The following is a 19,535-nucleotide window of genomic DNA, read 5'->3' as shown; positions in this document are numbered from 1 at the left end:
CAGGACACCAGACCTGACTGGGAAGGACAAACAAACACACACACACACACACACACACACACACACACACACACACACACACACACACACACACACACACACACACACACACACACTGACACACACATAAACTCACACATAAACTCACACACACATATATTGAGCTGAGGAACAAGAGGCTGGAGCTACAACTAGAGGGGCTGAGGATGACTGGATGACACAAGACCTGGGAGGAATTATTTTAAAGGGCTACAACTTAAGACACATAACAGAGATGCAGACAAAGGACACATGAGGGCGCTAAGAGAACACAAAAGGGAATCTAGAGAGGGATGGAGAAACATTAGGAGACACATGGGGAAAGACGCAGATGCAGACCATGACAAATTTGTGTACAGATAAATAATAGAGACATGATCTGAACCATGTCCTAGATTAGATAAATAAAGAAAGAAATAGAGAAATTATCCGACATCACGTAGTTTAACTGTTAAAACGAGGCACTCAAAATGTTATTTCACAAAATTTGAGCTACAATGATTGGGATGGGGATAAATATTTGGTGAATATCTGGGGAAAATACACGAACGACTTTTACTAGTTGAGATGCGTCACTAATTTGAGGCGTGTCCCTTACCAAAAGCTTCCTATAAATACAGTTCTGTGATCTTCGATGCTGAACACTGTCCTGCAGCCACTTGTTGCACAGCTCAGTCAAAGAGGTCTCATCTCTGAAAATGCAAGCTGAGGAGTTCAACCGCAGAGGTAATCACAGGATCCTTTTATCATTCATTATGCTAGATTTCACAGAAAACAAAAGATGGGAACGCTGCTAAAGTGAGTGTCTGTTACTGATCAGGAAAGGAGATGGTGGACTACATCACTCGTTACCTGAACTCCATCAGGGAGAGGAGGGTTATTCCAGATGTGAAACCGGGTTACATGACAGAACTTCTTCCTGACGCTGCACCTACAGAACCGGAGGACTGGGAGAATATCTTCAACGACATTGAGAGAGTCATCATGCCAGGAGTGAGTGCTGACTGACACCCATCATACACCCAACAAACAATAATTACATTTATTTATGCTGTTTGTCTTCATTATAATGAACGTAAGGAACGGCTTTGGTTGTTGTCCAGGTTGTTCACTGGCAGAGCCCTCACATGCACGCCTACTTCCCCTGTCTGACTTCATGGCCCTCCATGCTGGGGGACATGCTGGCCAATGCCATCAACTGTCTAGGATTTACTTGGGTAAGTGGGTTAGGGTTAAAACACAACAGCAGAAGAGAACCACCACGCTTCATTCTGTGCTTTGGTTTCTATCAGGCATCCAGCCCAGCCTGCACAGAACTGGAAATGAATGTGATGGACTGGTTGTGTAAAGCACTGGGTCTCCCCTGTTTCTTCATGCATCGCCATCCGCACAGCCGAGGCGGAGGTTTGCTGCAGGTTTGTGAGAACATTATTTACCATTAATCATTCATAGTAGTCTCAGCCAACAAAGCTCTTTCTGACCTGACCCCATTTAGAGCACAGTCAGTGAGAGCACACTGGTCGCTCTCCTAGCAGCCAGGAAAGACAAAATCCTGCAGCTGCGATCCGAACTGGATCAGGACATTGACGACTCAGTTCTCAATTCCAGACTGATAGGCTACGCCTCTGATCAGGTCGAGTGTTCGTTAACTTACTCTGCTGTTAGGTTTATTGACTGCACTTGGGTTTAATGAGTAACGTCTCTCACAGGCTCATTCCTCGGTAGAAAAGGCCGGTCTGATCTCTCTGGTGAAGATCAGGTTTCTGCCCACTGATGAGACGCTGTCTCTGAGGGGAGACGCCTTGAAACAGGCCATTGAAGAGGACAGGGGGAGGGGCCTTGTTCCTTTTATGGTGTGTATTTGACACTCAAACTGTCACACAGTGTTTCACAATTATGTTTTCATTAACTAGTAGCTTTCCTTTAGGTTAGCTCCTGCAACACAAATGCAAGCAGAACTTGATTTATATTATTTTTTGTGGATGCGTTCAAGAACACAGCGAAGATTTTAACACGAGGGACTTTTCACGTCGTCTGTACTGTCTTCCCAGTGATCTGGTGTTTAACTCTGAGATTTCATAAGATATGAAACTCATTTTCTGGCTTTATCATACATATATAACAGGAGAAAACGTTTATTTATTAGTGTTTTATTAAAATTAATCAAAAAGGAAAAGGATTTGATTGAGATGATGTTCCAAATTTTCATTTGTCAACAAACGGTGAAAAATACACGTTTAAAGAATAAATCTTAGTCATTTGGTAGAAAATATCGACATCAAAACCTAAATAAACATGCAAACTATTTCATTTGTCAGAAAACAACATTTTCCTTCTGAGATTCTGCACCTCACATGTGGACGTTGGCCTCCTCATCATAATGTTTTACTCTGTTATCTTAGACTTGTTGTTTTAAAGAAACTTGGTTTTAAGTTTAAACATTTCATTCATGAAAAATGGTTTAGCATTTCATTTTTAAATGTTTAAACTATTATTCTTCTTCAGTTACCTCTATCCTTGTGTTATTTACATTTTATATGACTAAAATAATTAGCCATGGCCACTGATCAGCTATAATGAAAGACCAGAGTGTATATGTTAAAGAAAAATCACAAGATGCAATTTGTTTCTCTCCTGGTCAGCTGTGTGCGACTCTGGGAACAACAGGCGTGTGTGCATTCGACAAGCTGTCTGAACTGGGACCAGTCTGTGCGTCTTTACACTTTTACTTAGAAGAAACCTTCACTAATTGTCAAACTAGTGCATGCGCAACAAGTAAAGCATTTGATCCTTTGTGCAGGTGAAGAAGAGGGCCTCTGGCTCCACGTCGACGCTGCGTACGCCGGCTCAGCCTACTTATGCCCTGAACTACGCTGGTCCCTGCAGGGCATTGAATTTGCACAATCCTTTGTTTTTAACTCTTCAAAGTGGATGATGGTTCACTCTGACTGCGCAGCTTTCTGGTGAGTTTCAACTTTGTCCTCAGCTTCATAAAAAACAAATTTGAATAGAAACGTTTTTTTTTTTCTTAGGGTAAAAGACAAATTTAAGCTGCAGCAGACCTTCAGTGTTGACCCTGTTTACCTCAGACATGAAAACTCAAAAGCAACCACAGACTTCATGGTATTATACTATGTTCTTTCTTAACCAGAATCTAAATTTTAGGACTAAGAGAGCCACTCAAACTAATAAAACTACTTTTTTACCCCCTCATGTCCAGCACTGGCAAATTCCTCTCAGCCGGCGGTTTCGATCTCTGAAGCTATGGTTTGTCCTGCGCTCGTTTGGGCTGACGAACCTGCAGGCTCACATCAGACATGCAAGTGGAATGAGACTCCTATTTTGTTAAAGTGGCAACATGCTAAACTCTTATAACTTGTTGATTTCCTTGTCTTATTTTAGGGGATTGAGATGGCAAACCTCTTGGAATCTCACATAAGGAGTGACCCAAATTTTGAGGTTCCTGCTGAGAGGCACCTTGGACTGGTGGTCTTTTGTCTGAAAGTAAAAAGCAAGACTTTAAACTAAAGGCAGTAAAGTATCAAGATGTTAAGCTCTTTGCATGAAGCAGCATTTCTCCAAGTGGTTAATTATTACTGAGATGAACTAATACCAACTGGCACACCTCGTTCAAAGATGAGTTAGCTTATTGTGGCTTAAGGGGAAAGATAGAGCAATACTAGTAAATGTTTACAGGCTAAACCCTGACACGGTGCAGCAGAAAATTCACTTTGCTGCCATTACAAATCATCCTGTTTTTTTTTGTTTGTTTTTGTTTTTTTTTTAAATATAGGCAGGAAACAGTTTTACCGAGGAGCTGCTGAGAAGATTGACCCATTCTGGGACCATGTACCTGATTCTTGCAGAAATCCACAGAAAACGCATCATCAGATATTCAGTGACTTCCCAGTTCACGACTGCGGATGACATTCTGAAGGACTGGGAAGTCATTTCTAAAACAGCTTCAGCTCTTCTTGCTGAGATGAAGGCTTCGAATAACCCGCCAGGACTAGGTGAGGACAGGGTGAAAGGAAAGGAGGAGAATGAAGACCCTAATTCAGACGACACTTCTGAGGAGAAGGACGATGTGGTCACCCAGCTGGAGAAAGCTCAAGTGGAGCTATGGATTGACAAAGATTGGAATCGACCAAGAAGACAGATGCGCTCCCTTAGCTGCAGCAGCGAGCCTCTATCTCACACCTGCGTCGGCCCACTGTTTGGCCACGACTGTGAAATAAGACCCAGTGTAAAAGAAGCTACAGGTGGCCCAACAGAACCTGGGTCAGTGTTAAACATGAACAAAGTGCATTCCAGTCCCACTCTTCTGGGCACACAGGACCTAAGAAAGTTAACAAAGTTCTACAGCGTGCCCAGTTTCTGCAACCAGTGGGTCCAGTGTGGCCGGCACCAGCTGTGCTGCCCTCTGAAGGTTTCACAGGGACCTCAGAAACACTTGTACTCCAGCTGCAGGTGGATGAACTGCATACCTGCTTCTCCTTCAGCCAGTAAAGCTCCCTCTACCCCTCCACTGGAAACCAGCACCACAGCTCAACTCCTGTAACAGCTTTTGTCTGGGCTTTTCTGAATCTGCACAAACCATTTCTGATTAACTGGTGATCACTAAATAAGAGTGGATTGATTTAACGTATGGTTTGAATTGTTGAAAAATAATCATTATTGTGTGAAATGTTCCCCTCTCGGGCAGTGTGCTGTATCTGTTCAGTGTACAAGTCATTTGTGGTTATTCTGCACTGTGTGTCGTTTAAAGAATTAAAAACACAATTTGACAATCAGAGCCAGAAATTAATCAGAGCTTGAGTGTTCCCTCCAAGATGGAGTCAAATATCTCCTTGGTCATTGGTATGTAGCCTTTACTGTCATCCAGGAAGAATAAAGGATCCTTGATGATGTTTGGGTTGAAGCCCTCCTCAGCCAGCTTCACTTTCAGCTGCTTAAAAGTTCCAGTCACAGCTACGGAGTCCTATTCCACAAAACGAAACAACTTCGTGTGACATTCCTACATGCTTTCAGAGTTTTAGTTCTCGAAGGTATTTTACTTTACCTGGATACGAATGAAGCGTGGCCTTGCATAACTGGGCAGGAAGTATTTAACATGGTCATAAATAGATTTAGCTTCAAAATCCATGTTTTCTTTCAGCTTCAGGGCCGCCATTCCAATTCTCCCTTCGTGCCCTAAACATCCACAAAATAAAGACAAACTTCACTGTATAACGTGCTTTTGTTTTTATTTAAAAAGAGTTTTGATGAATGATTTATTAAGAAAATCCTACGTATGGCACTTTGAATTTAGTGAATGTAACACGAGGATACTGGTAAATCATTTGTAAAGATGCCCTCATTTGGTCCTGTGATAGGTGCCCCCCTCCTCTGTAGCAATGGCTACCCTCTGCACAGGAAAAATGAATGAATGGATGACCATTTTATTTACCTGGAACCTTCACCCCATAAACGTTAGCCTCTTCAACAAAATCCACAGCCAGAAGATGATCAGCTACTTCTGTGGTTGCCACGTTTTCCCCTTTCCACCTGCATTAGAGAACAGAACATGCAGACATCACCTGCACACACTTGATGAAAGGTCAGATTAACTAACTAGTCTCAATGGGATCAGTTAATACTTTTAGTCACAAAAAGTGTTTCTATGTCAGTCTTGTGACTCACAGATAAATCACTACTAAAAAAAAATAAATTCAAAACTACAGATGATAGAATTTGTTCTGCAGCCTAAAAAGCTCAGATTTTTACCGTACTGTATTAGCCAGTAATGTTTGGGCTAATCAGAGTGAACACAGGCACAAAACCATCCTGCTGAACAAAAGTGTTTTAATAATAAATGACCCATTAAAAAAATCTCTGAATAAAGAGTTACCCAGTGGGGATCTGATCCTGTAATCATGTTGTTTTTGAGTCAAAGTAGATCAGAAACATAAGTTTTAAAAGTGGAATTATTACATATTTATACATAGGAAATTAAAACTAGATCTGAATTAGTTTCTAAACGTTCTCAATTTAAATCTGATTTAATAATAATAAAAAAGAAATTAAACTACAAAAAGTCAACATAGAAGCCAATAATGGATAAATGTGTTCTTTGATTAATTGCCCAGCTTGTCACATTCCTTCAGTCTGCGTCATCCACTGACCTGAAAGTGTCTCCAATGCGGTCCTGAAAGTAGACAAAACCCTCGTTTATCCTCAAAAGGTCACCACTATTAAAGTAGAGGTCTCCTTTCACAAAAACGTCTTTCAGCTTCTTCTTCTCTGTCTGCTGTTTGTTTTTGGCATACCCACTGAAAGGTGTTTGTTCTCCAATCTTTGACACCAGCAAACCAGTTTCTCCTGCAAATTCAAAAAGTTATGCACCGTATTGGATAGAGGAGGACAGGACCAGAGGTAAACTGTTTACCTTCTGGGACTTCAATACAAAATCCCCTGGCGTCTCTGACAGGCTCCTCTTTCTCTGTGTCATATCTAATTAGGGCATATGGATAACTCCTCTGGGGGAAAAAATGAACGGTAACACAAATAGAAAAGATTTAATCACTGATGAGAGACCTGCATGCTACTAAGTGTAATTTGCAATGATGGAAATGAATCTGACATGACAAGTGACTAGATAAAAACGTATTGACTCTGTCTCACTTTGTGGAGGAAGTGCTCTTTCCCAATAGCTCCAACTTTCCCAACATAGTTGACAAAGCCGATGTTTGATTCAGTCGCTCCATAGCATTCACAGATACGAATGTTCCCAAATCGATCCAGGAAGTCGTTCCAGGTGTCCCCTCTTATCCCGTTCCCAAAAGCCAAACGTACTTTATGGTCCTTGTCATTGTCCCGCTAGGAAAATGTTAAAAGAAGGAAAAATTACAAACAAACTTCAACTAATTATTCATAATGTTTGTGACATTCATCACTGGGCTGGTGAAACAAACACAAATTAGCATCTAGCATAACATACCATGCCACTTTATTTGTAGAGCGCTTTTAACGCGGCATTACAACCGACCAAAGCGCTGCACATAAAAACAAATAACTAAAAAACACAAGCTAAAATAGTTGTGTATATCATATGAAGTAAAAAAAGATAAAAGAGTTAAAAGAACAACAAACTAAAACCAATAGAACAAGTAAAACCAGAATATAAAAACACAAATTTAAAATTGAACAAACAAGGTGGAAACACTAAGAATGAGTTAATGCTTTATGGTTTGGGTGTTGAAGGCCAGGGAGAAGTAGTGTGTTTTCAGGCGTGATTTAAAAACAGCAATAGAGGGTGCTTGCCTAACCCGAAGAGGTAATGAGCTCCACAATTTTGTGGCACAGACAGAAAAAGCCCTTTCCCCGCGGGTCTTCAAACGTGCCTTAGGGACAGTTAGGAGGAGCTGATCTTCAGACCTAAGAGCACGAGGAGGGTGGTAGTAATGAAGGAGTTCACACAGATAGGGAGATGCCTGACTGTTCAAAAATTTGAATGCAAGAAGCAGAATTTTGAAATTGCTTCTGAACTGAACGGGCAACCGGTGGAGTGATTTAAGAGCGGTGTAATGTGCCGTCTTCTGTCAGCTCCAGTCAGGAACCTTGCTACTGAATTCTGGACAAGCTGAAGTATAGACAGAGTGTCTTTACTGATGCCATACAAGCAGGAGTTGGAGTAATCAAGCCGAGAAGGGATGAACGCGTGAATCACAGATTGTAGATGACGGACACTCGAGATGGATTTTCGTCTCGTCTCGTCTTCCTCCGCTTATCCGGGTCCGGGTCGCGGGGGCAGCATCCCAATTAGGGAGCTCCAGGCCGTCCTCTCCCCGGCCTTGTCCACCAGCTCCTCCGGCAGGACCCCAAGGCGTTCCCGGACCAGATTGGAGATGTAACCTCTCCAACGTGTCCTGGGTCGACCCGGGGGCCTTCTGCCGGCAGGACATGCCCGAAACACCTCCCCGGGGAGGCGTCCAGGAGGCATCCTGACCAGATGCCCAAACCACCTCAACTGGCTCCTTTCGATCCGGAGGAGCAGCGGTTCTACTCCGAGTCCCTCCCGAATGTCCGAGCTCCTCACCCTATCTCTAAGGCTGAGCCCGGCCACCCTACGGAGGAAACTCATTTCGGCCGCTTGTATCCGCGATCTCGTTCTTTCGGTCATTACCCAAAGCTCATGACCATAGGTGAGGATTGGGACGTAGATCGACCGGTAAATCGAGAGCCTGGCTTTCTGGCTCAGCTCCCTCTTCCCCACGACAGATCGGCTCAGCGTCCGCATCACTGCAGACGCCGAACCAATCCGCCTGTCGATCTCCCGATCCCTCCTACCCTCACTCGTGAACAAGACCCCGAGATACTTAAACTCCTCCACTTGAGGTAGGACCTCTCCCCCGACCCGGAGGTGGCAAGCCACCCTTTTCCGGTCGAGAACCATGGTCTCAGATTTGGAGGTGCTGATCCTCATCCCAGCCGCTTCACATTCGGCCGCGAACCTACCCAGCAAGAGCTGAAGGTCAGAGCTGGATGAAGCTAGGAGGACCACATCATCCGCAAAAAGCAGAGACGAGATTCTCCTGCCACCAAACTCGACACACTCCACACCACGGCTGCGTCTAGAAATTCTGTCCATAAAAGTGATGAACAGAACCGGTGACAAAGGGCAGCCCTGGCGGAGTCCAACCCTCACTGGGAACAGGTCCGACTTACTACCGGCTATGCGGACCAAACTCACGCTCCTCTGGTAAAGGGACTGAATGGCCCTTAACAGAAAGCCACCCACCCCATACTCCTGGAGCGTCCCCCACAGGGTGCCCCTGGGGACACGGTCATAAGCCTTCTCCAAATCCACAAAGCACATGTGGATTGGTTGGGCAAACTCCCATGCCCCCTCCATCACCCTTGCAAGGGTATAGAGCTGGTCCACAGATCCACGGCCAGGACGAAAACCACATTGCTCCTCTTCTATCTGAGATTCAACTATCGATCGGACCCTCCTCTCCAGTACCTTGGAGTAGACCTTTCCAGGGAGGCTGAGGAGTGTGATCCCCCTATAGTTGGAACACACCCTCAGGTCACCCTTCTTAAAGATGGGGACCACCACCCCGGTCTGCCACTCCCTAGGAACTGCCCCTGATGACCACGCAATGTTGTAGAGACGTGTCAACCATGACAGCCCTACAACATCCATAGCCTTGAGATACCCAGGACGAACCTCATCCGCCCCCGGGGCTCCGCCGCTGTGTAGTTGTTTGACTACCTCAGCAACTTCTGCCCCCGAGATCGGACAGTCCATCCCCAGGCCTCCCAGCTCTGGTTCCTCCTCAGAATGCGCATTGGTGGGATTGAGGAGCTCCTCAAAGTATTCCTTCCACCGTCCGACTATAGCCTCAGTTGACGTCAGCAGCTCCCCATCCCCACTGTAAACAGTGTGAGCGAGTTGCTGCCTTCCTCTCCTGAGGCGCCGGACAGTTTGCCAGAACCTCTTTGGAGCCGATCGATAGTCTTTCTCCATGGCCTCACCAAACTCCTCCCACGCCCGAGATTTTGCCTCGGCAACTGCCACTGCTGCACCCCGCTTGGCTATCCGGTACCTGTCTGCTGCCTCCGGAGACCCACAGACCAGCCACGCCCTGTAGGCCTCCTTCTTCAGCCTGACGGCTCCCCGAACCTCTGGTGTCCACCAGCGGGTACGGGGGTTGCCACCACGACTGGCACCGGCCACCTTACGACCACAGCTAGCAACAGCCGCCTCGACAATCGCAGAGTGGAACAAGGCCCACTCGGACTCAATGTCCCCCACTGCTCTCGGGACGTGGTCAAAGCTCTGCCGGAGGTGGGAGTTGAAGACCGTCTTGACAGGTTCTTCTGCCAGGCGTTCCCAGCAGACCCTCACTATGCGTTTGGGTCTGCCAGGTCTACGCGGCATGTTCCCTTGCCATCTGATCCAACTCACCACCAGGTGGTGATCAGTTGACAGCTCCGCCCCTCTCTTCACTCGGGTGTCCAAAACATACGGCCGCAGGTCAGATGATACGACTACAAAATCTATCATCGACCTGTGACCTAGGCTGCCCTGGTACCAAGTGTACCGGTGGGCATCCTTATGTTCGAACATGGTGTTCGTTATGGCCAAACTGCGGCTTGCACAGAAGTCCAATAACAAAACACCGCTCGAGTTCTGATCAGGTGGGCCGTTCCTCCCAATCACACCCCTCCAGGTCAAGCTGTCATTGCCCACGTGAGCATTGAAGTCCCCCAGCAGGACAATGGAGTCCCCTGATGGAGCACTATCTAGCACTCGTCCCAGGGACTCCAAAAAGGGTGGGTACTCTGAACTGATATTTGGCCCATAAGCACAAACAACAGTCAGGACCCGTTCCCCGACCCGAAGGCGCAAGGAAGCTACCCTTTTGTCCCCCGGGGTAAACCCCAACACACAGGCAGAGAGTCTCGGGGCTAACAAAAAGCCAACCCCAGCCCTCCGCCTCTCACCCGGAGCAACTCCAGCAAAGTAGAGAGATGGATTTTAATTTAGAAATTCGCCTGAGGTGGTAAAAACAGGACCTGACTGTGCTATGGACCTGAGCATCCATCTTCAGAACCGGGTCTATTTTTATTCCAAGGTTGGAAATAGCAGAAGTAACATTAGGAGACAGATAGTGGAGGTCAGGTTGCTGGGTTGCTCTAACATTGTCAGGACTAAAAACGATTACCTCTGTTTTAGAGTCATTCAGATGGAGGAAGTTATCAGCCAGCCATTGCTTGACATCATGAAGACAATCAAACAGAGGTTTAGTGGAGTCAGTGGGTTTAAGTGAAAAATAGATTCTACAGTCATCTGTGTATAGATGGTATGAAACAGCATGCTGTCTGAAAATGGCTCCCTGGTATAAACAATAATACACAATAACTTCGACTTTTAAAATCTGGATATAGTGCAATCTATTCATATTGTATGCTGACATTGGGGCAAATTAAAAAAAGAAATTAGAAAAAAAAATAAAAAAAAATACTTAAATGGATTTACATGTTTTCTCTACATGGTGTATTTTATTAAACTCAGAAAATTCTGGTTTTTGAAAGCAAACAGCAAGGAAATGACCAAAAACAACCCCTGAAATTAACTCGTTCATCAGCTAATTTATTTCAAAGGGATTACTTTGAAAATTATTCATTAAGCACAACAGTAAAACATCAGAACTTAAGCTACTGAAACAGAAATAAAAACAAGATCTTTTTTTTAGCTTGTCCATTGGAGGTGGAAACCTTTTTAAGCCAGAGGATTTCAGCGATCACCCATCAAACAGTGGAAACATGAAACAAAGGTTAACATACTAAATTTGTTGTTTTGAGTTCATCAGCACTCTTGGCAAAAGTTTACTCTTTCTGAGATAGATGAAGAAACAGGCAACACTTGTTGCCTTCAAGGTGTTTGGTGAATTCTTTGCACCTTCACACACACACACACATATATATATATATATATATATATATATATATATATATATATATTATATAAAATGTCTTTGTCACACTCTGAGGTGTGCCTCTCTCCTGTGTAACTGCTTCTGAGTTGATCTGCAGGTGAGTGGAGCCAGAGAGCGGGACAGCTGCAATTCCATCAATGGTCGAGTAATACCACTTGACACTAGAGCCCCCTTCAGACAGGCCATGAAAAACGGAAATGTTCCGGAATCTGTCCGTAAGACCTTTCTGTCTGAATACAAACATCCGGATAACGTGTTCCGGAATTTATCCGGACGAAGCCCCTAGTAACAGGTCCGGACTTGTTACGGACAGGGTGACTGCTTCAGACTGGTGAGGTAAAGTTCCGGACAAGAGGGAGGGGGAGGAGGAGGGGACCGGGGGACGCTGTGCACACCTATATAGCCCACTGCTGTAGCATGCGGCGAACCACGGCAGCTCGCCTCCTACGGTACCGTCTAGACGCGCGACGGAGCGCTTCACACCGCTTCAGTGATTACTTTAACCATTGAGCTTCATCATCCAGGTCTCTTATGCGTCTTCGTGTGCGCAGAATTATGCTTAAGCGCCTCGTGATTTTTATCTTGAGAGGCGCTATAGAAATGATATTTTCTTCTTCTTCTTAACATAAGTCCGATCCCCCTCCCACCCCCCCACCCCCCGCCGCCGTCAGACATCTGGAACTTTTCCCTGCTGTGTGAACGCAGCCGAAAGGACAAGTTCCGGTACAAAAGTGGTGTGTCTGAAAACACAGTTCCGGTTAAAAACCGGATTAAATTGTCCGCAAATGTTCCAGAATGTCTGTCTGAAAAGGGCTTAACAGTGACTCGTCTTTAGTTTTGTCTCTAGTCTCTAGTTTCTTAGTTTGGATTTTATGTTTTTTGACTCTTGTTCTCTGTACTGCTCCAGGTACTCGACTCTCCATAACTCTACCGCTTCAATAACAGTCCTGGACATCACCTCAGGCCATGTCTCATTTCCCCCCCTCAGACCGACCCGCTCTCCCACCTGGATCTTTGGTACCTGTGTCTTGCTACTCTCTCTCAGAACCGGACACCCCTCCCTCTTGTCTCCAGTCAACACAAAAGCAACCCTGCCTGGAGTTTTGTTCTCCCTCGCCTCCTTTGTACACCTTTAGTTGTCCTTATTAAATAAACATGGTTTAATCTCCTTACTTGGTTTGCTGTTGTATGATTCAGCACGTCTTGCATCATACTCTTTCTGTACAGATCCAGGTACAATCAATGTTTAGCTAAGTTTTTCGTTTGCAGCTTCCCACTGTGCAAAGACACGTTGCAGTGACTGTTACGGACGGAGCCATTTGTTTTACTTTGTGTTTCATTTCTTCTGTTTTCATCCTCTCCTGTGCAAAGAGGAGCAACTCTGCAGCGCCACTCTCCTCCTGGCTCAGCCCTGAAGCGCCCAGCTGAGGGGAATCAGAATCAGTGGCTGATAAAAGGCTCCAAGCATAAAATACCTTCTGGTGACGGAGGGCAGGGTGGCAGTGGGGCTGGCTGTGCCTGCTTTGGGGTATTGATGTGGTCGAGGATAGGGGATAGGTGCGCTGTGTTCTCTGCGGAGTTGGTGGCGATTTGGTGGCCCTGCAGTGGATTGAGGCTCAGTTGCAGGTCCCACTCTGTCGTGTGCTCAGATTCTGCGGCCGCTTTATGGCGATGAAGGGGCAGTGTTCCTGGTCTAGGCCTGAACTGTTGGCGGTGATACAGATGCAGCTGCATAGGTTGGTGGTATTGGGGTGTATGGTGAGCTTTGTGTGGGTACCTGCTCATGTAGGGGTGGGCAACGAGGAGGCAGACACTGCTGTGAAGGGTGCGCCGCGGCATCAGAACGTGGACTTGAGTGTGAGGTTGGGTCTACTGGAGTGTCTCTCTGAGATTGGTTGAGTGGCTCTAAACATGTGGCAGTCCTCCTGGGATGCAGGGATGGCTGGGCGGACGTACTACAGGCTGTGGCGTCATGTAGGTGCCCGTGGGCCAGCCATTGAGTGTGGGAGGAGGGATTCTGAGGTTTTGACACGCTTAGGGAGGTTTGTTTTTGGTGGGTCGATATCCAGATGGTTGTTGTGCTTGCGGGGAGTGGGAAACGGTTGCTCATGTCCTTCTGCACTGTCGTCTGTGTGTGGTTGAGTGGCAGGCCCTGTTTGGTTTTCTGGGGACTGTTGGTGTGACTGTGTTTGACCTGCGTTCTTTGTTGGGGTTGGAAGATCGACGTGTAGAGGGGGTGCTTTTGGCTTTTCTTCGAAAGGTTGGCATGTACGGGAGGTGCCACACAAGATCTTTGTGTGAATCTTGGGCAATTGGCCATCATTGCTGGGGCAGCAATACCCCTTGAAGGTGTCTAGCCTGCCGTGTCTCCCATTGAAGAAGAAGAAGACCTTCTGGAGCACATCCTGGTGGAGCAACATTCAGAGCTCTTTCCTCTGACCTGTTGTCTCCCATTTGGACTTGGACTGTGATTGATGCTGCTATTAGTCGACATATATAAGAGACTCTGGTGTGATTAAGATCACTTGTGGTTTTTCAGTGTTCAGTGATTTAGAGCTCTCATTTAAATTTGGTTTTTGCTAGGCCTAGAGCCACTTATGTTCATTTCTTTTGAAAAATTAAACAACAAGAAAATAAATTAAAAACCTTTATAAACTTTTATCAATTTTGTCACAAGTCCTTGATGTTGCCCCAGGTCCCCTAGACGCCTGAGTTTTAAAAGCGACATCGTTTCCAGGTCATTTCTGCACATCCAGTTTTTGTCTCCAGAAGTTGCAGACTGTGATGCCAGATGATGTCTTTTTGCGTCACCCAGAAACATCAAAACATCATTTGTAGGGTTAGGATTTTACCTTTAAAATTACATCATTGCAACGTGTCTTTGTGCAGGGATCATGTTTTCAACATGATTCCTGCACCTGTGTTAGATGTGCCTATGGTGTCCAAAAAAAGTTACCCAACCCAAGGTCCAAAAGTGTCATGTCATAATTGATGTCCAAGAGGGTTCTAAATAGTCGACCTAGTTTGCACATCCTACAGAAGTCCAGAATTGGTCTTGGACCGGTGGACTGAATATGGACATGACCTATGCAACGTTCTTAGGGAGGTTTGGTCGCCACACGTACAAAATTGTGGTTAGGAACAAAAGGAGTCTGCCAAAAGTCTCTTCATAGTCTCCTCCAGTACACTTTGGTATCATTACCATGTGCTGCAGTTTGAGGGAAGAAGAATGTTTATTTAATGGATCTAGAGGGGTTGATGACCAACAGAACTCTAAGGCAGAGAGGAAATTATCTCTGTCTGTCCCCAAAACAATCCTTTTCTGAATCTGGTGCCCTTGAGCCTATAAGGCTGAAGTAAAAACTCCCCCCTCAGAAGAAATGTGGAATGCTGCCGTTGCTAGGCAACTGTTTCTCCCTCTCCCAGCCTGAGCGGGACTGTGGCCGGTGAAGGCCGTGGAACCGTATCTAGGAGTCACTGTGCTCTCTATCCCATTATCTCCCTCCCCTGTCCAAATGGAGGTGATGAGCGCTGCACCATGCGACTGCATGCACTGAAGTGAGGAGAGTCCCAACCCTACCTCCCCACTTAAGCCGGGCGTACACTGTGCGACTTTTTCACTTTTTTGAGCCGATTTTCCAGTCGTGCGAGAATCCTCGACATCGGGGCGAGTTTTGCGCCGAGCGGTCGTGTAGTGTACAGGGGGTTACGAGAGGCGATTAACACCACGTGACCAGCTGCCGATCAGCAGTCGTGAGCTCGCACGGACTTCTGGCGTGTTTAATATTTTGCTCACCCCTCGTGAGGGTATCGCACTGTTGAAGCAGCGCTGCGAGCAGCTGCGACCCAAAATGTATCAGAACCACTCACGGCGCATGCGCAATCCTGCATCAACACCGCTCCCCGCTATTTCCCTAATAACACACGTTCGTTTTTGTTTCTACACGTTTTTTTTTACTCACAAGGATTGTCAAGAAAGCGTGTTTGTCGTGTTCATGTCAAATTAAACTGATCACAAAACACAGATTTACTTTCTTTATTTCGTTTTACTCATCCAACCCCCATAAATCCCTGTGTGTCCTCCTGCAGCACTCCCGAAGGACAACAGGCAAAACAAGACAAAAAAGTCTAACGTGTTGTGTAAAAACTGCTATTTTTAGCATATTTTTAGGGCCGACGTGTTGCTACCAGACGTACAGTGTGAGCAGTCAGGTCGCATCCAATAACTGGGTCATGAAGTGTGAGCACATGACTCGTGAGATCTGCTCTGCGAGGAAGTCGTACAGTTTGAGCTGAAGCTGAGTGCTACGAGTGGAAAAAGTCGCACAGTGTACGCCCGGCTTTAGTGGACACTTATGTTGTGTAATGTCTGAAGTGTGTGCATATCTGTCTGAGGTGTTTTTTTTTTTTTTTTTTGCATAGCAAAGCTACCCTCTCGGGTGAGAGTAACTCTGAAGTGCCTTTATTCCCTCCCCCCGACTCTATCCTCATATAAACCCTCTTGATCTATTACTGTAGCTCGACTCGGGTTGCGAATGACCACAGTCACCAATTCTTGTCATGTATGTATGTATGTAAGTCTGATCTCAGAACTGTGTGTACTGAAACTCTAATTTCCCTCTGGGATTAATAAAGTATTATTGAATTGAATTGACAAATCTCCAGCCCTTTCTCATAACCTTTAATCTGACACCTAACCTTAACAACTTGACAACTCAACTCTTATCTTGACTTACCTCAAGGACAGAGACTTACCTACTAGTGATCACACATACTTCCATACTTGTTTTGTTTGCTTTCCTGCTCAAACACATCTAATGCAGTGACTGAATGGACTCTCCGCAGGTCCTGCAGTTCTGCAAACAGCTAATTAGTCACCAGCTAATTCATGCAAGATGGTGGGCCTATAGGACCAGGGCTGACGGTGTTGCAAAGAGGGCAAAAGAACAAGTTGAACTAGTTCCCTGTTCTGCACTTGTTTCAAAGGCTTGGCTGAGAAAGCTATAGGAACTAGGAAAATGCACGAAGACTGAAACTAAATTAAATGTATTGATTGTGTTCTCAGCTGCCCAGTGGTGCATTGGTTAGAGCTGTTGCTTTGCAGCAAGAAGGTCCTGGATTCGCTTCCCAGCCTTGGATCTTTCTGCATGGAGTTTGCATGTTCTCCCTGTGCATGCGTTGGTTCTCTCCGGGTACTCCGGCTTCCTCCCACAGTCCAAAAACATGACTGTTAGGTTGATTGGTCTGTCTAAATTGTCCTTAGGTGTGAGTGTGTGTGATTGTTTGTCCTGTGTGTCTCTGTGTTGCCCTGCGATGGACTGGCACTCTGTCCAGGGTGTACCCTGCCTGACTGCCCGTTGACCGCTACAGATAGGCATCCCCCCACCCCCACCCCCCGACCCCACCCCCCCACCTCCCTATGTGGACAAAGCGGGTTCAGACAATGGATGGATGGATGGATGGATTGTGTTCTTGGTCTTAGAATAGCATTTAATAGTTAAGGGAAAGAATTAGGCCAATATCAAGTGATCAAATCTTTACTTCTCATTGTCTTTTGAATGTGTTGCAAGCCTGAAATGCAAAAGTTTCTTCAGTTATTAAGCTGATGAGACAAAAATTCAAACATCTCATAATGAGTAAAATTCGATAATAAATATGGGCAAGGCCATTCCATTTTTCTGATTCGGTATAATAATGTGATGGTGATATATTTTACCTTTGGTGTGTTGCAGAGGTAACGCATGATCTCTCCTATGTACTGAATGACTGTCACGTTGTCCTTCCTACAGTCAGCCCAGAAGTTGGAAACTGAGAATTTACGTCTCAAAACAATGGTGAGTCCTGAAAACAGAGATACAGACATGTTTCAGAGTCCATCACATCGAGACCTCAGTCAGGGCTTTTAACCTATTAGACTGAACTTTGTGACTTTGAAAGTCAAACAGCGAAAACCAGAGCTAAACTGCCTTTTGTTTGAGGTCAGTTACTCTTTGGTTTAGTTGGTAATAAACTTGATTTTATCATCAGCAAGAATCATAAAGTTGTGTTTGTGCATTACCTCTTTCTATGGCTCCGGAAAATCCCATCAGAAAGCCAGCCGTGTGGTAAAGAGGAAGGTACAAGTAAATAACATCGCTGGATTGCACGCCAATCATGTATTGAAGGAAACTTGCCCTCCACACTTTCCCATGGTTAATTACAGCTGCCTTAGGAAGTCCTAAAAGATATCAGAAGCAGTGGTTTATGTTTTTATAACCTTACAGTTGTTGCTCAAGGCCACTACAAACAAGACATATAGGTGCAAATTACAGGTCACTTCAGATTATTAGGATTACCTGTGGTCCCTGAAGTGTAAATGTACAACATGGGACTTTTAAGGTTAACGTTGGCTCTCAGCTGAGGTGACAGAGGCTGATCTGAGGCCTGCTGAATCTTATCAGAGAGGCTTTCGATGCCCTCCACATCGCTTTTCTCACTGAGCACAAACACACGAATGCCTTGTTCCCTCAGGGTGGGCAACACCTCCTCTATCGCTCCACACAGCTCTGGACAAGTAAAGCAAATATGAGTGTGCGAAACCTTTTTGGAGGATTCTGCAGTGACAATAGAAGAGGAAAATGATGGTTTGCTAAAGAAGTGGATATAGATACAACAAACCTCAGCTTCTCTACAAGACTATTGGGAAAAAGATCCATTAATATGTCTCATTCCTGCAAAGACTCATGTGTTTGTGTCACTGGATTAAAAGCAAAGAGCCATCAGACAAAACCACTAAAATAACATTAATAAAATAGAGATTTTCAGAAATAACTTTAAATGCTGCAAATGCAGCTACTGCCTCACCTTTCCAATGATCTTAGCAACACGCCAACATTTGATTTGCAAAAGATGAGTACAGAGAGCTAACATCAAATATTAAAGCTGCTGCTAGTGACTCATTTGGGTCACCGTGGTAACCGCTGAGGCAGCATAAGTTTGTGAGGATTACATTTGTTCTGCCAAATCCACAATTTCCTCACCTCTTTTTATTTTCTCTCATCACAGCAACGTCTGTGTGCTTTAACATTTAGGCAGCAACTTCAGCAAGAGTCCATTAGATGAACTGAATGATTTATATTTACCATAAGTCTTTCAGATACACTGATACTGTGATGTTGTTTATGTTTATGTTTATGTATTTAGCAGACGCTTTTGTCCAAAGCGACTTACAAGCGATAATTGGCATATTGCCCTTGAGGCTAACAACAACAATAACAACAACAACTTGACATCAGTCATGGAGAGTATGGAACAAGGAGTGGACAGTTAAGAAGATGCTCTCTGAAGAGCAGGGTCTTCAGGAGTTTCTTGAAAATTGAAAAGGAAGCTCCTGTTCTGGTAGTGCTTGACTTTTCCATCTTACCTGCACTAGTGATGACGACCTTGGCTTCGCAGCAGGAGAAGCAGTGAATCAGGGATTTAGATCTGATGTTGTAGTTGAGAAGCGATGATACACAGCCTAGTTTGGCCAGTCCGAGCCAGGTCCACACATAGTAAGGCTCGTTGCCCAGGAAGAGAGCCACTGTGTCCCCTTCCTTCAGGTTGGCATGTGTCAACAAAGCTCTGGCCACCTTGTTGCTTTCTTTGTCAGCCTGGCTGTACGTGTAGGAGCTTCCCTCAAACACCAGAAACGTCTTCTGCGGATGTTCCGACACTTTTTCCATGAAACAGTCCAAGATACTATAAAACTTTCTAGTAATTTTGCTATATTTAATTCCTATGTGAAGTACAGTCATTGCAAATTTTAAATCGCTCATAATATATGGGTTTTTCCAGAAAAGCAAAACTGGCAAAACTGCCAAAACGGTAAAGAGAATGTATGCGATCATTGTGAGCAGGAATGTTTCAGTCCTTCTGGTGCGGGAGTACTGAAGGGTTCAGATTTCAGCGCCTTGACTGGAGGAAGCTTGCTCCCAATTACGCCTCCTGAACTTTGTCCTCGATTTCCTCTGTTTTCACTGCAGAGAAGTG

The 19,535-nt window shown here is 45.2% G+C and overlaps 2 protein-coding genes across 2 annotated transcripts; one reads left to right on the top strand and one right to left on the bottom strand.

The window, feature by feature from the left end:
- The first annotated feature begins 828 nt into the window (after window positions 1-828).
- hdc (histidine decarboxylase) lies at window positions 829-4,620 on the top strand. Its single transcript, XM_070554851.1, has 11 exons — window positions 829-1,032; window positions 1,143-1,256; window positions 1,332-1,454; window positions 1,535-1,672; window positions 1,749-1,892; window positions 2,682-2,748; window positions 2,840-3,002; window positions 3,072-3,162; window positions 3,260-3,358; window positions 3,442-3,543; window positions 3,833-4,620. The coding sequence occupies exons 1-11, from the start codon at window positions 868-870 to the stop codon at window positions 4,598-4,600; spliced, it is 1,974 nt and encodes a 657-aa protein (XP_070410952.1). The 5' UTR covers window positions 829-867; the 3' UTR covers window positions 4,601-4,620.
- On the bottom strand, window positions 4,617-19,487 carry LOC107381711 (long-chain fatty acid transport protein 2). The gene is made up of 10 exons (XM_015953536.3): window positions 18,928-19,487; window positions 17,861-18,070; window positions 17,584-17,742; window positions 17,242-17,366; window positions 6,703-6,897; window positions 6,467-6,557; window positions 6,204-6,399; window positions 5,489-5,586; window positions 5,102-5,232; window positions 4,617-5,020 (listed from the first exon to the last, which is right to left on the bottom strand). The coding sequence occupies exons 1-10, from the start codon at window positions 19,391-19,393 to the stop codon at window positions 4,847-4,849; spliced, it is 1,845 nt and encodes a 614-aa protein (XP_015809022.3). The 5' UTR covers window positions 19,394-19,487; the 3' UTR covers window positions 4,617-4,846.
- Between the last annotated feature and the right edge of the window lie 48 nt (window positions 19,488-19,535).

This window comes from Nothobranchius furzeri, chromosome 9 (assembly GCF_043380555.1).
Source record: "Nothobranchius furzeri strain GRZ-AD chromosome 9, NfurGRZ-RIMD1, whole genome shotgun sequence".
In the NCBI taxonomy this organism is placed as follows: Eukaryota; Metazoa; Chordata; class Actinopteri; order Cyprinodontiformes; family Nothobranchiidae; genus Nothobranchius; species Nothobranchius furzeri.
The sequence above is the reverse complement of the archived record's forward strand: the minus strand, read 5'-3'. Positions and strand labels throughout refer to the sequence as shown.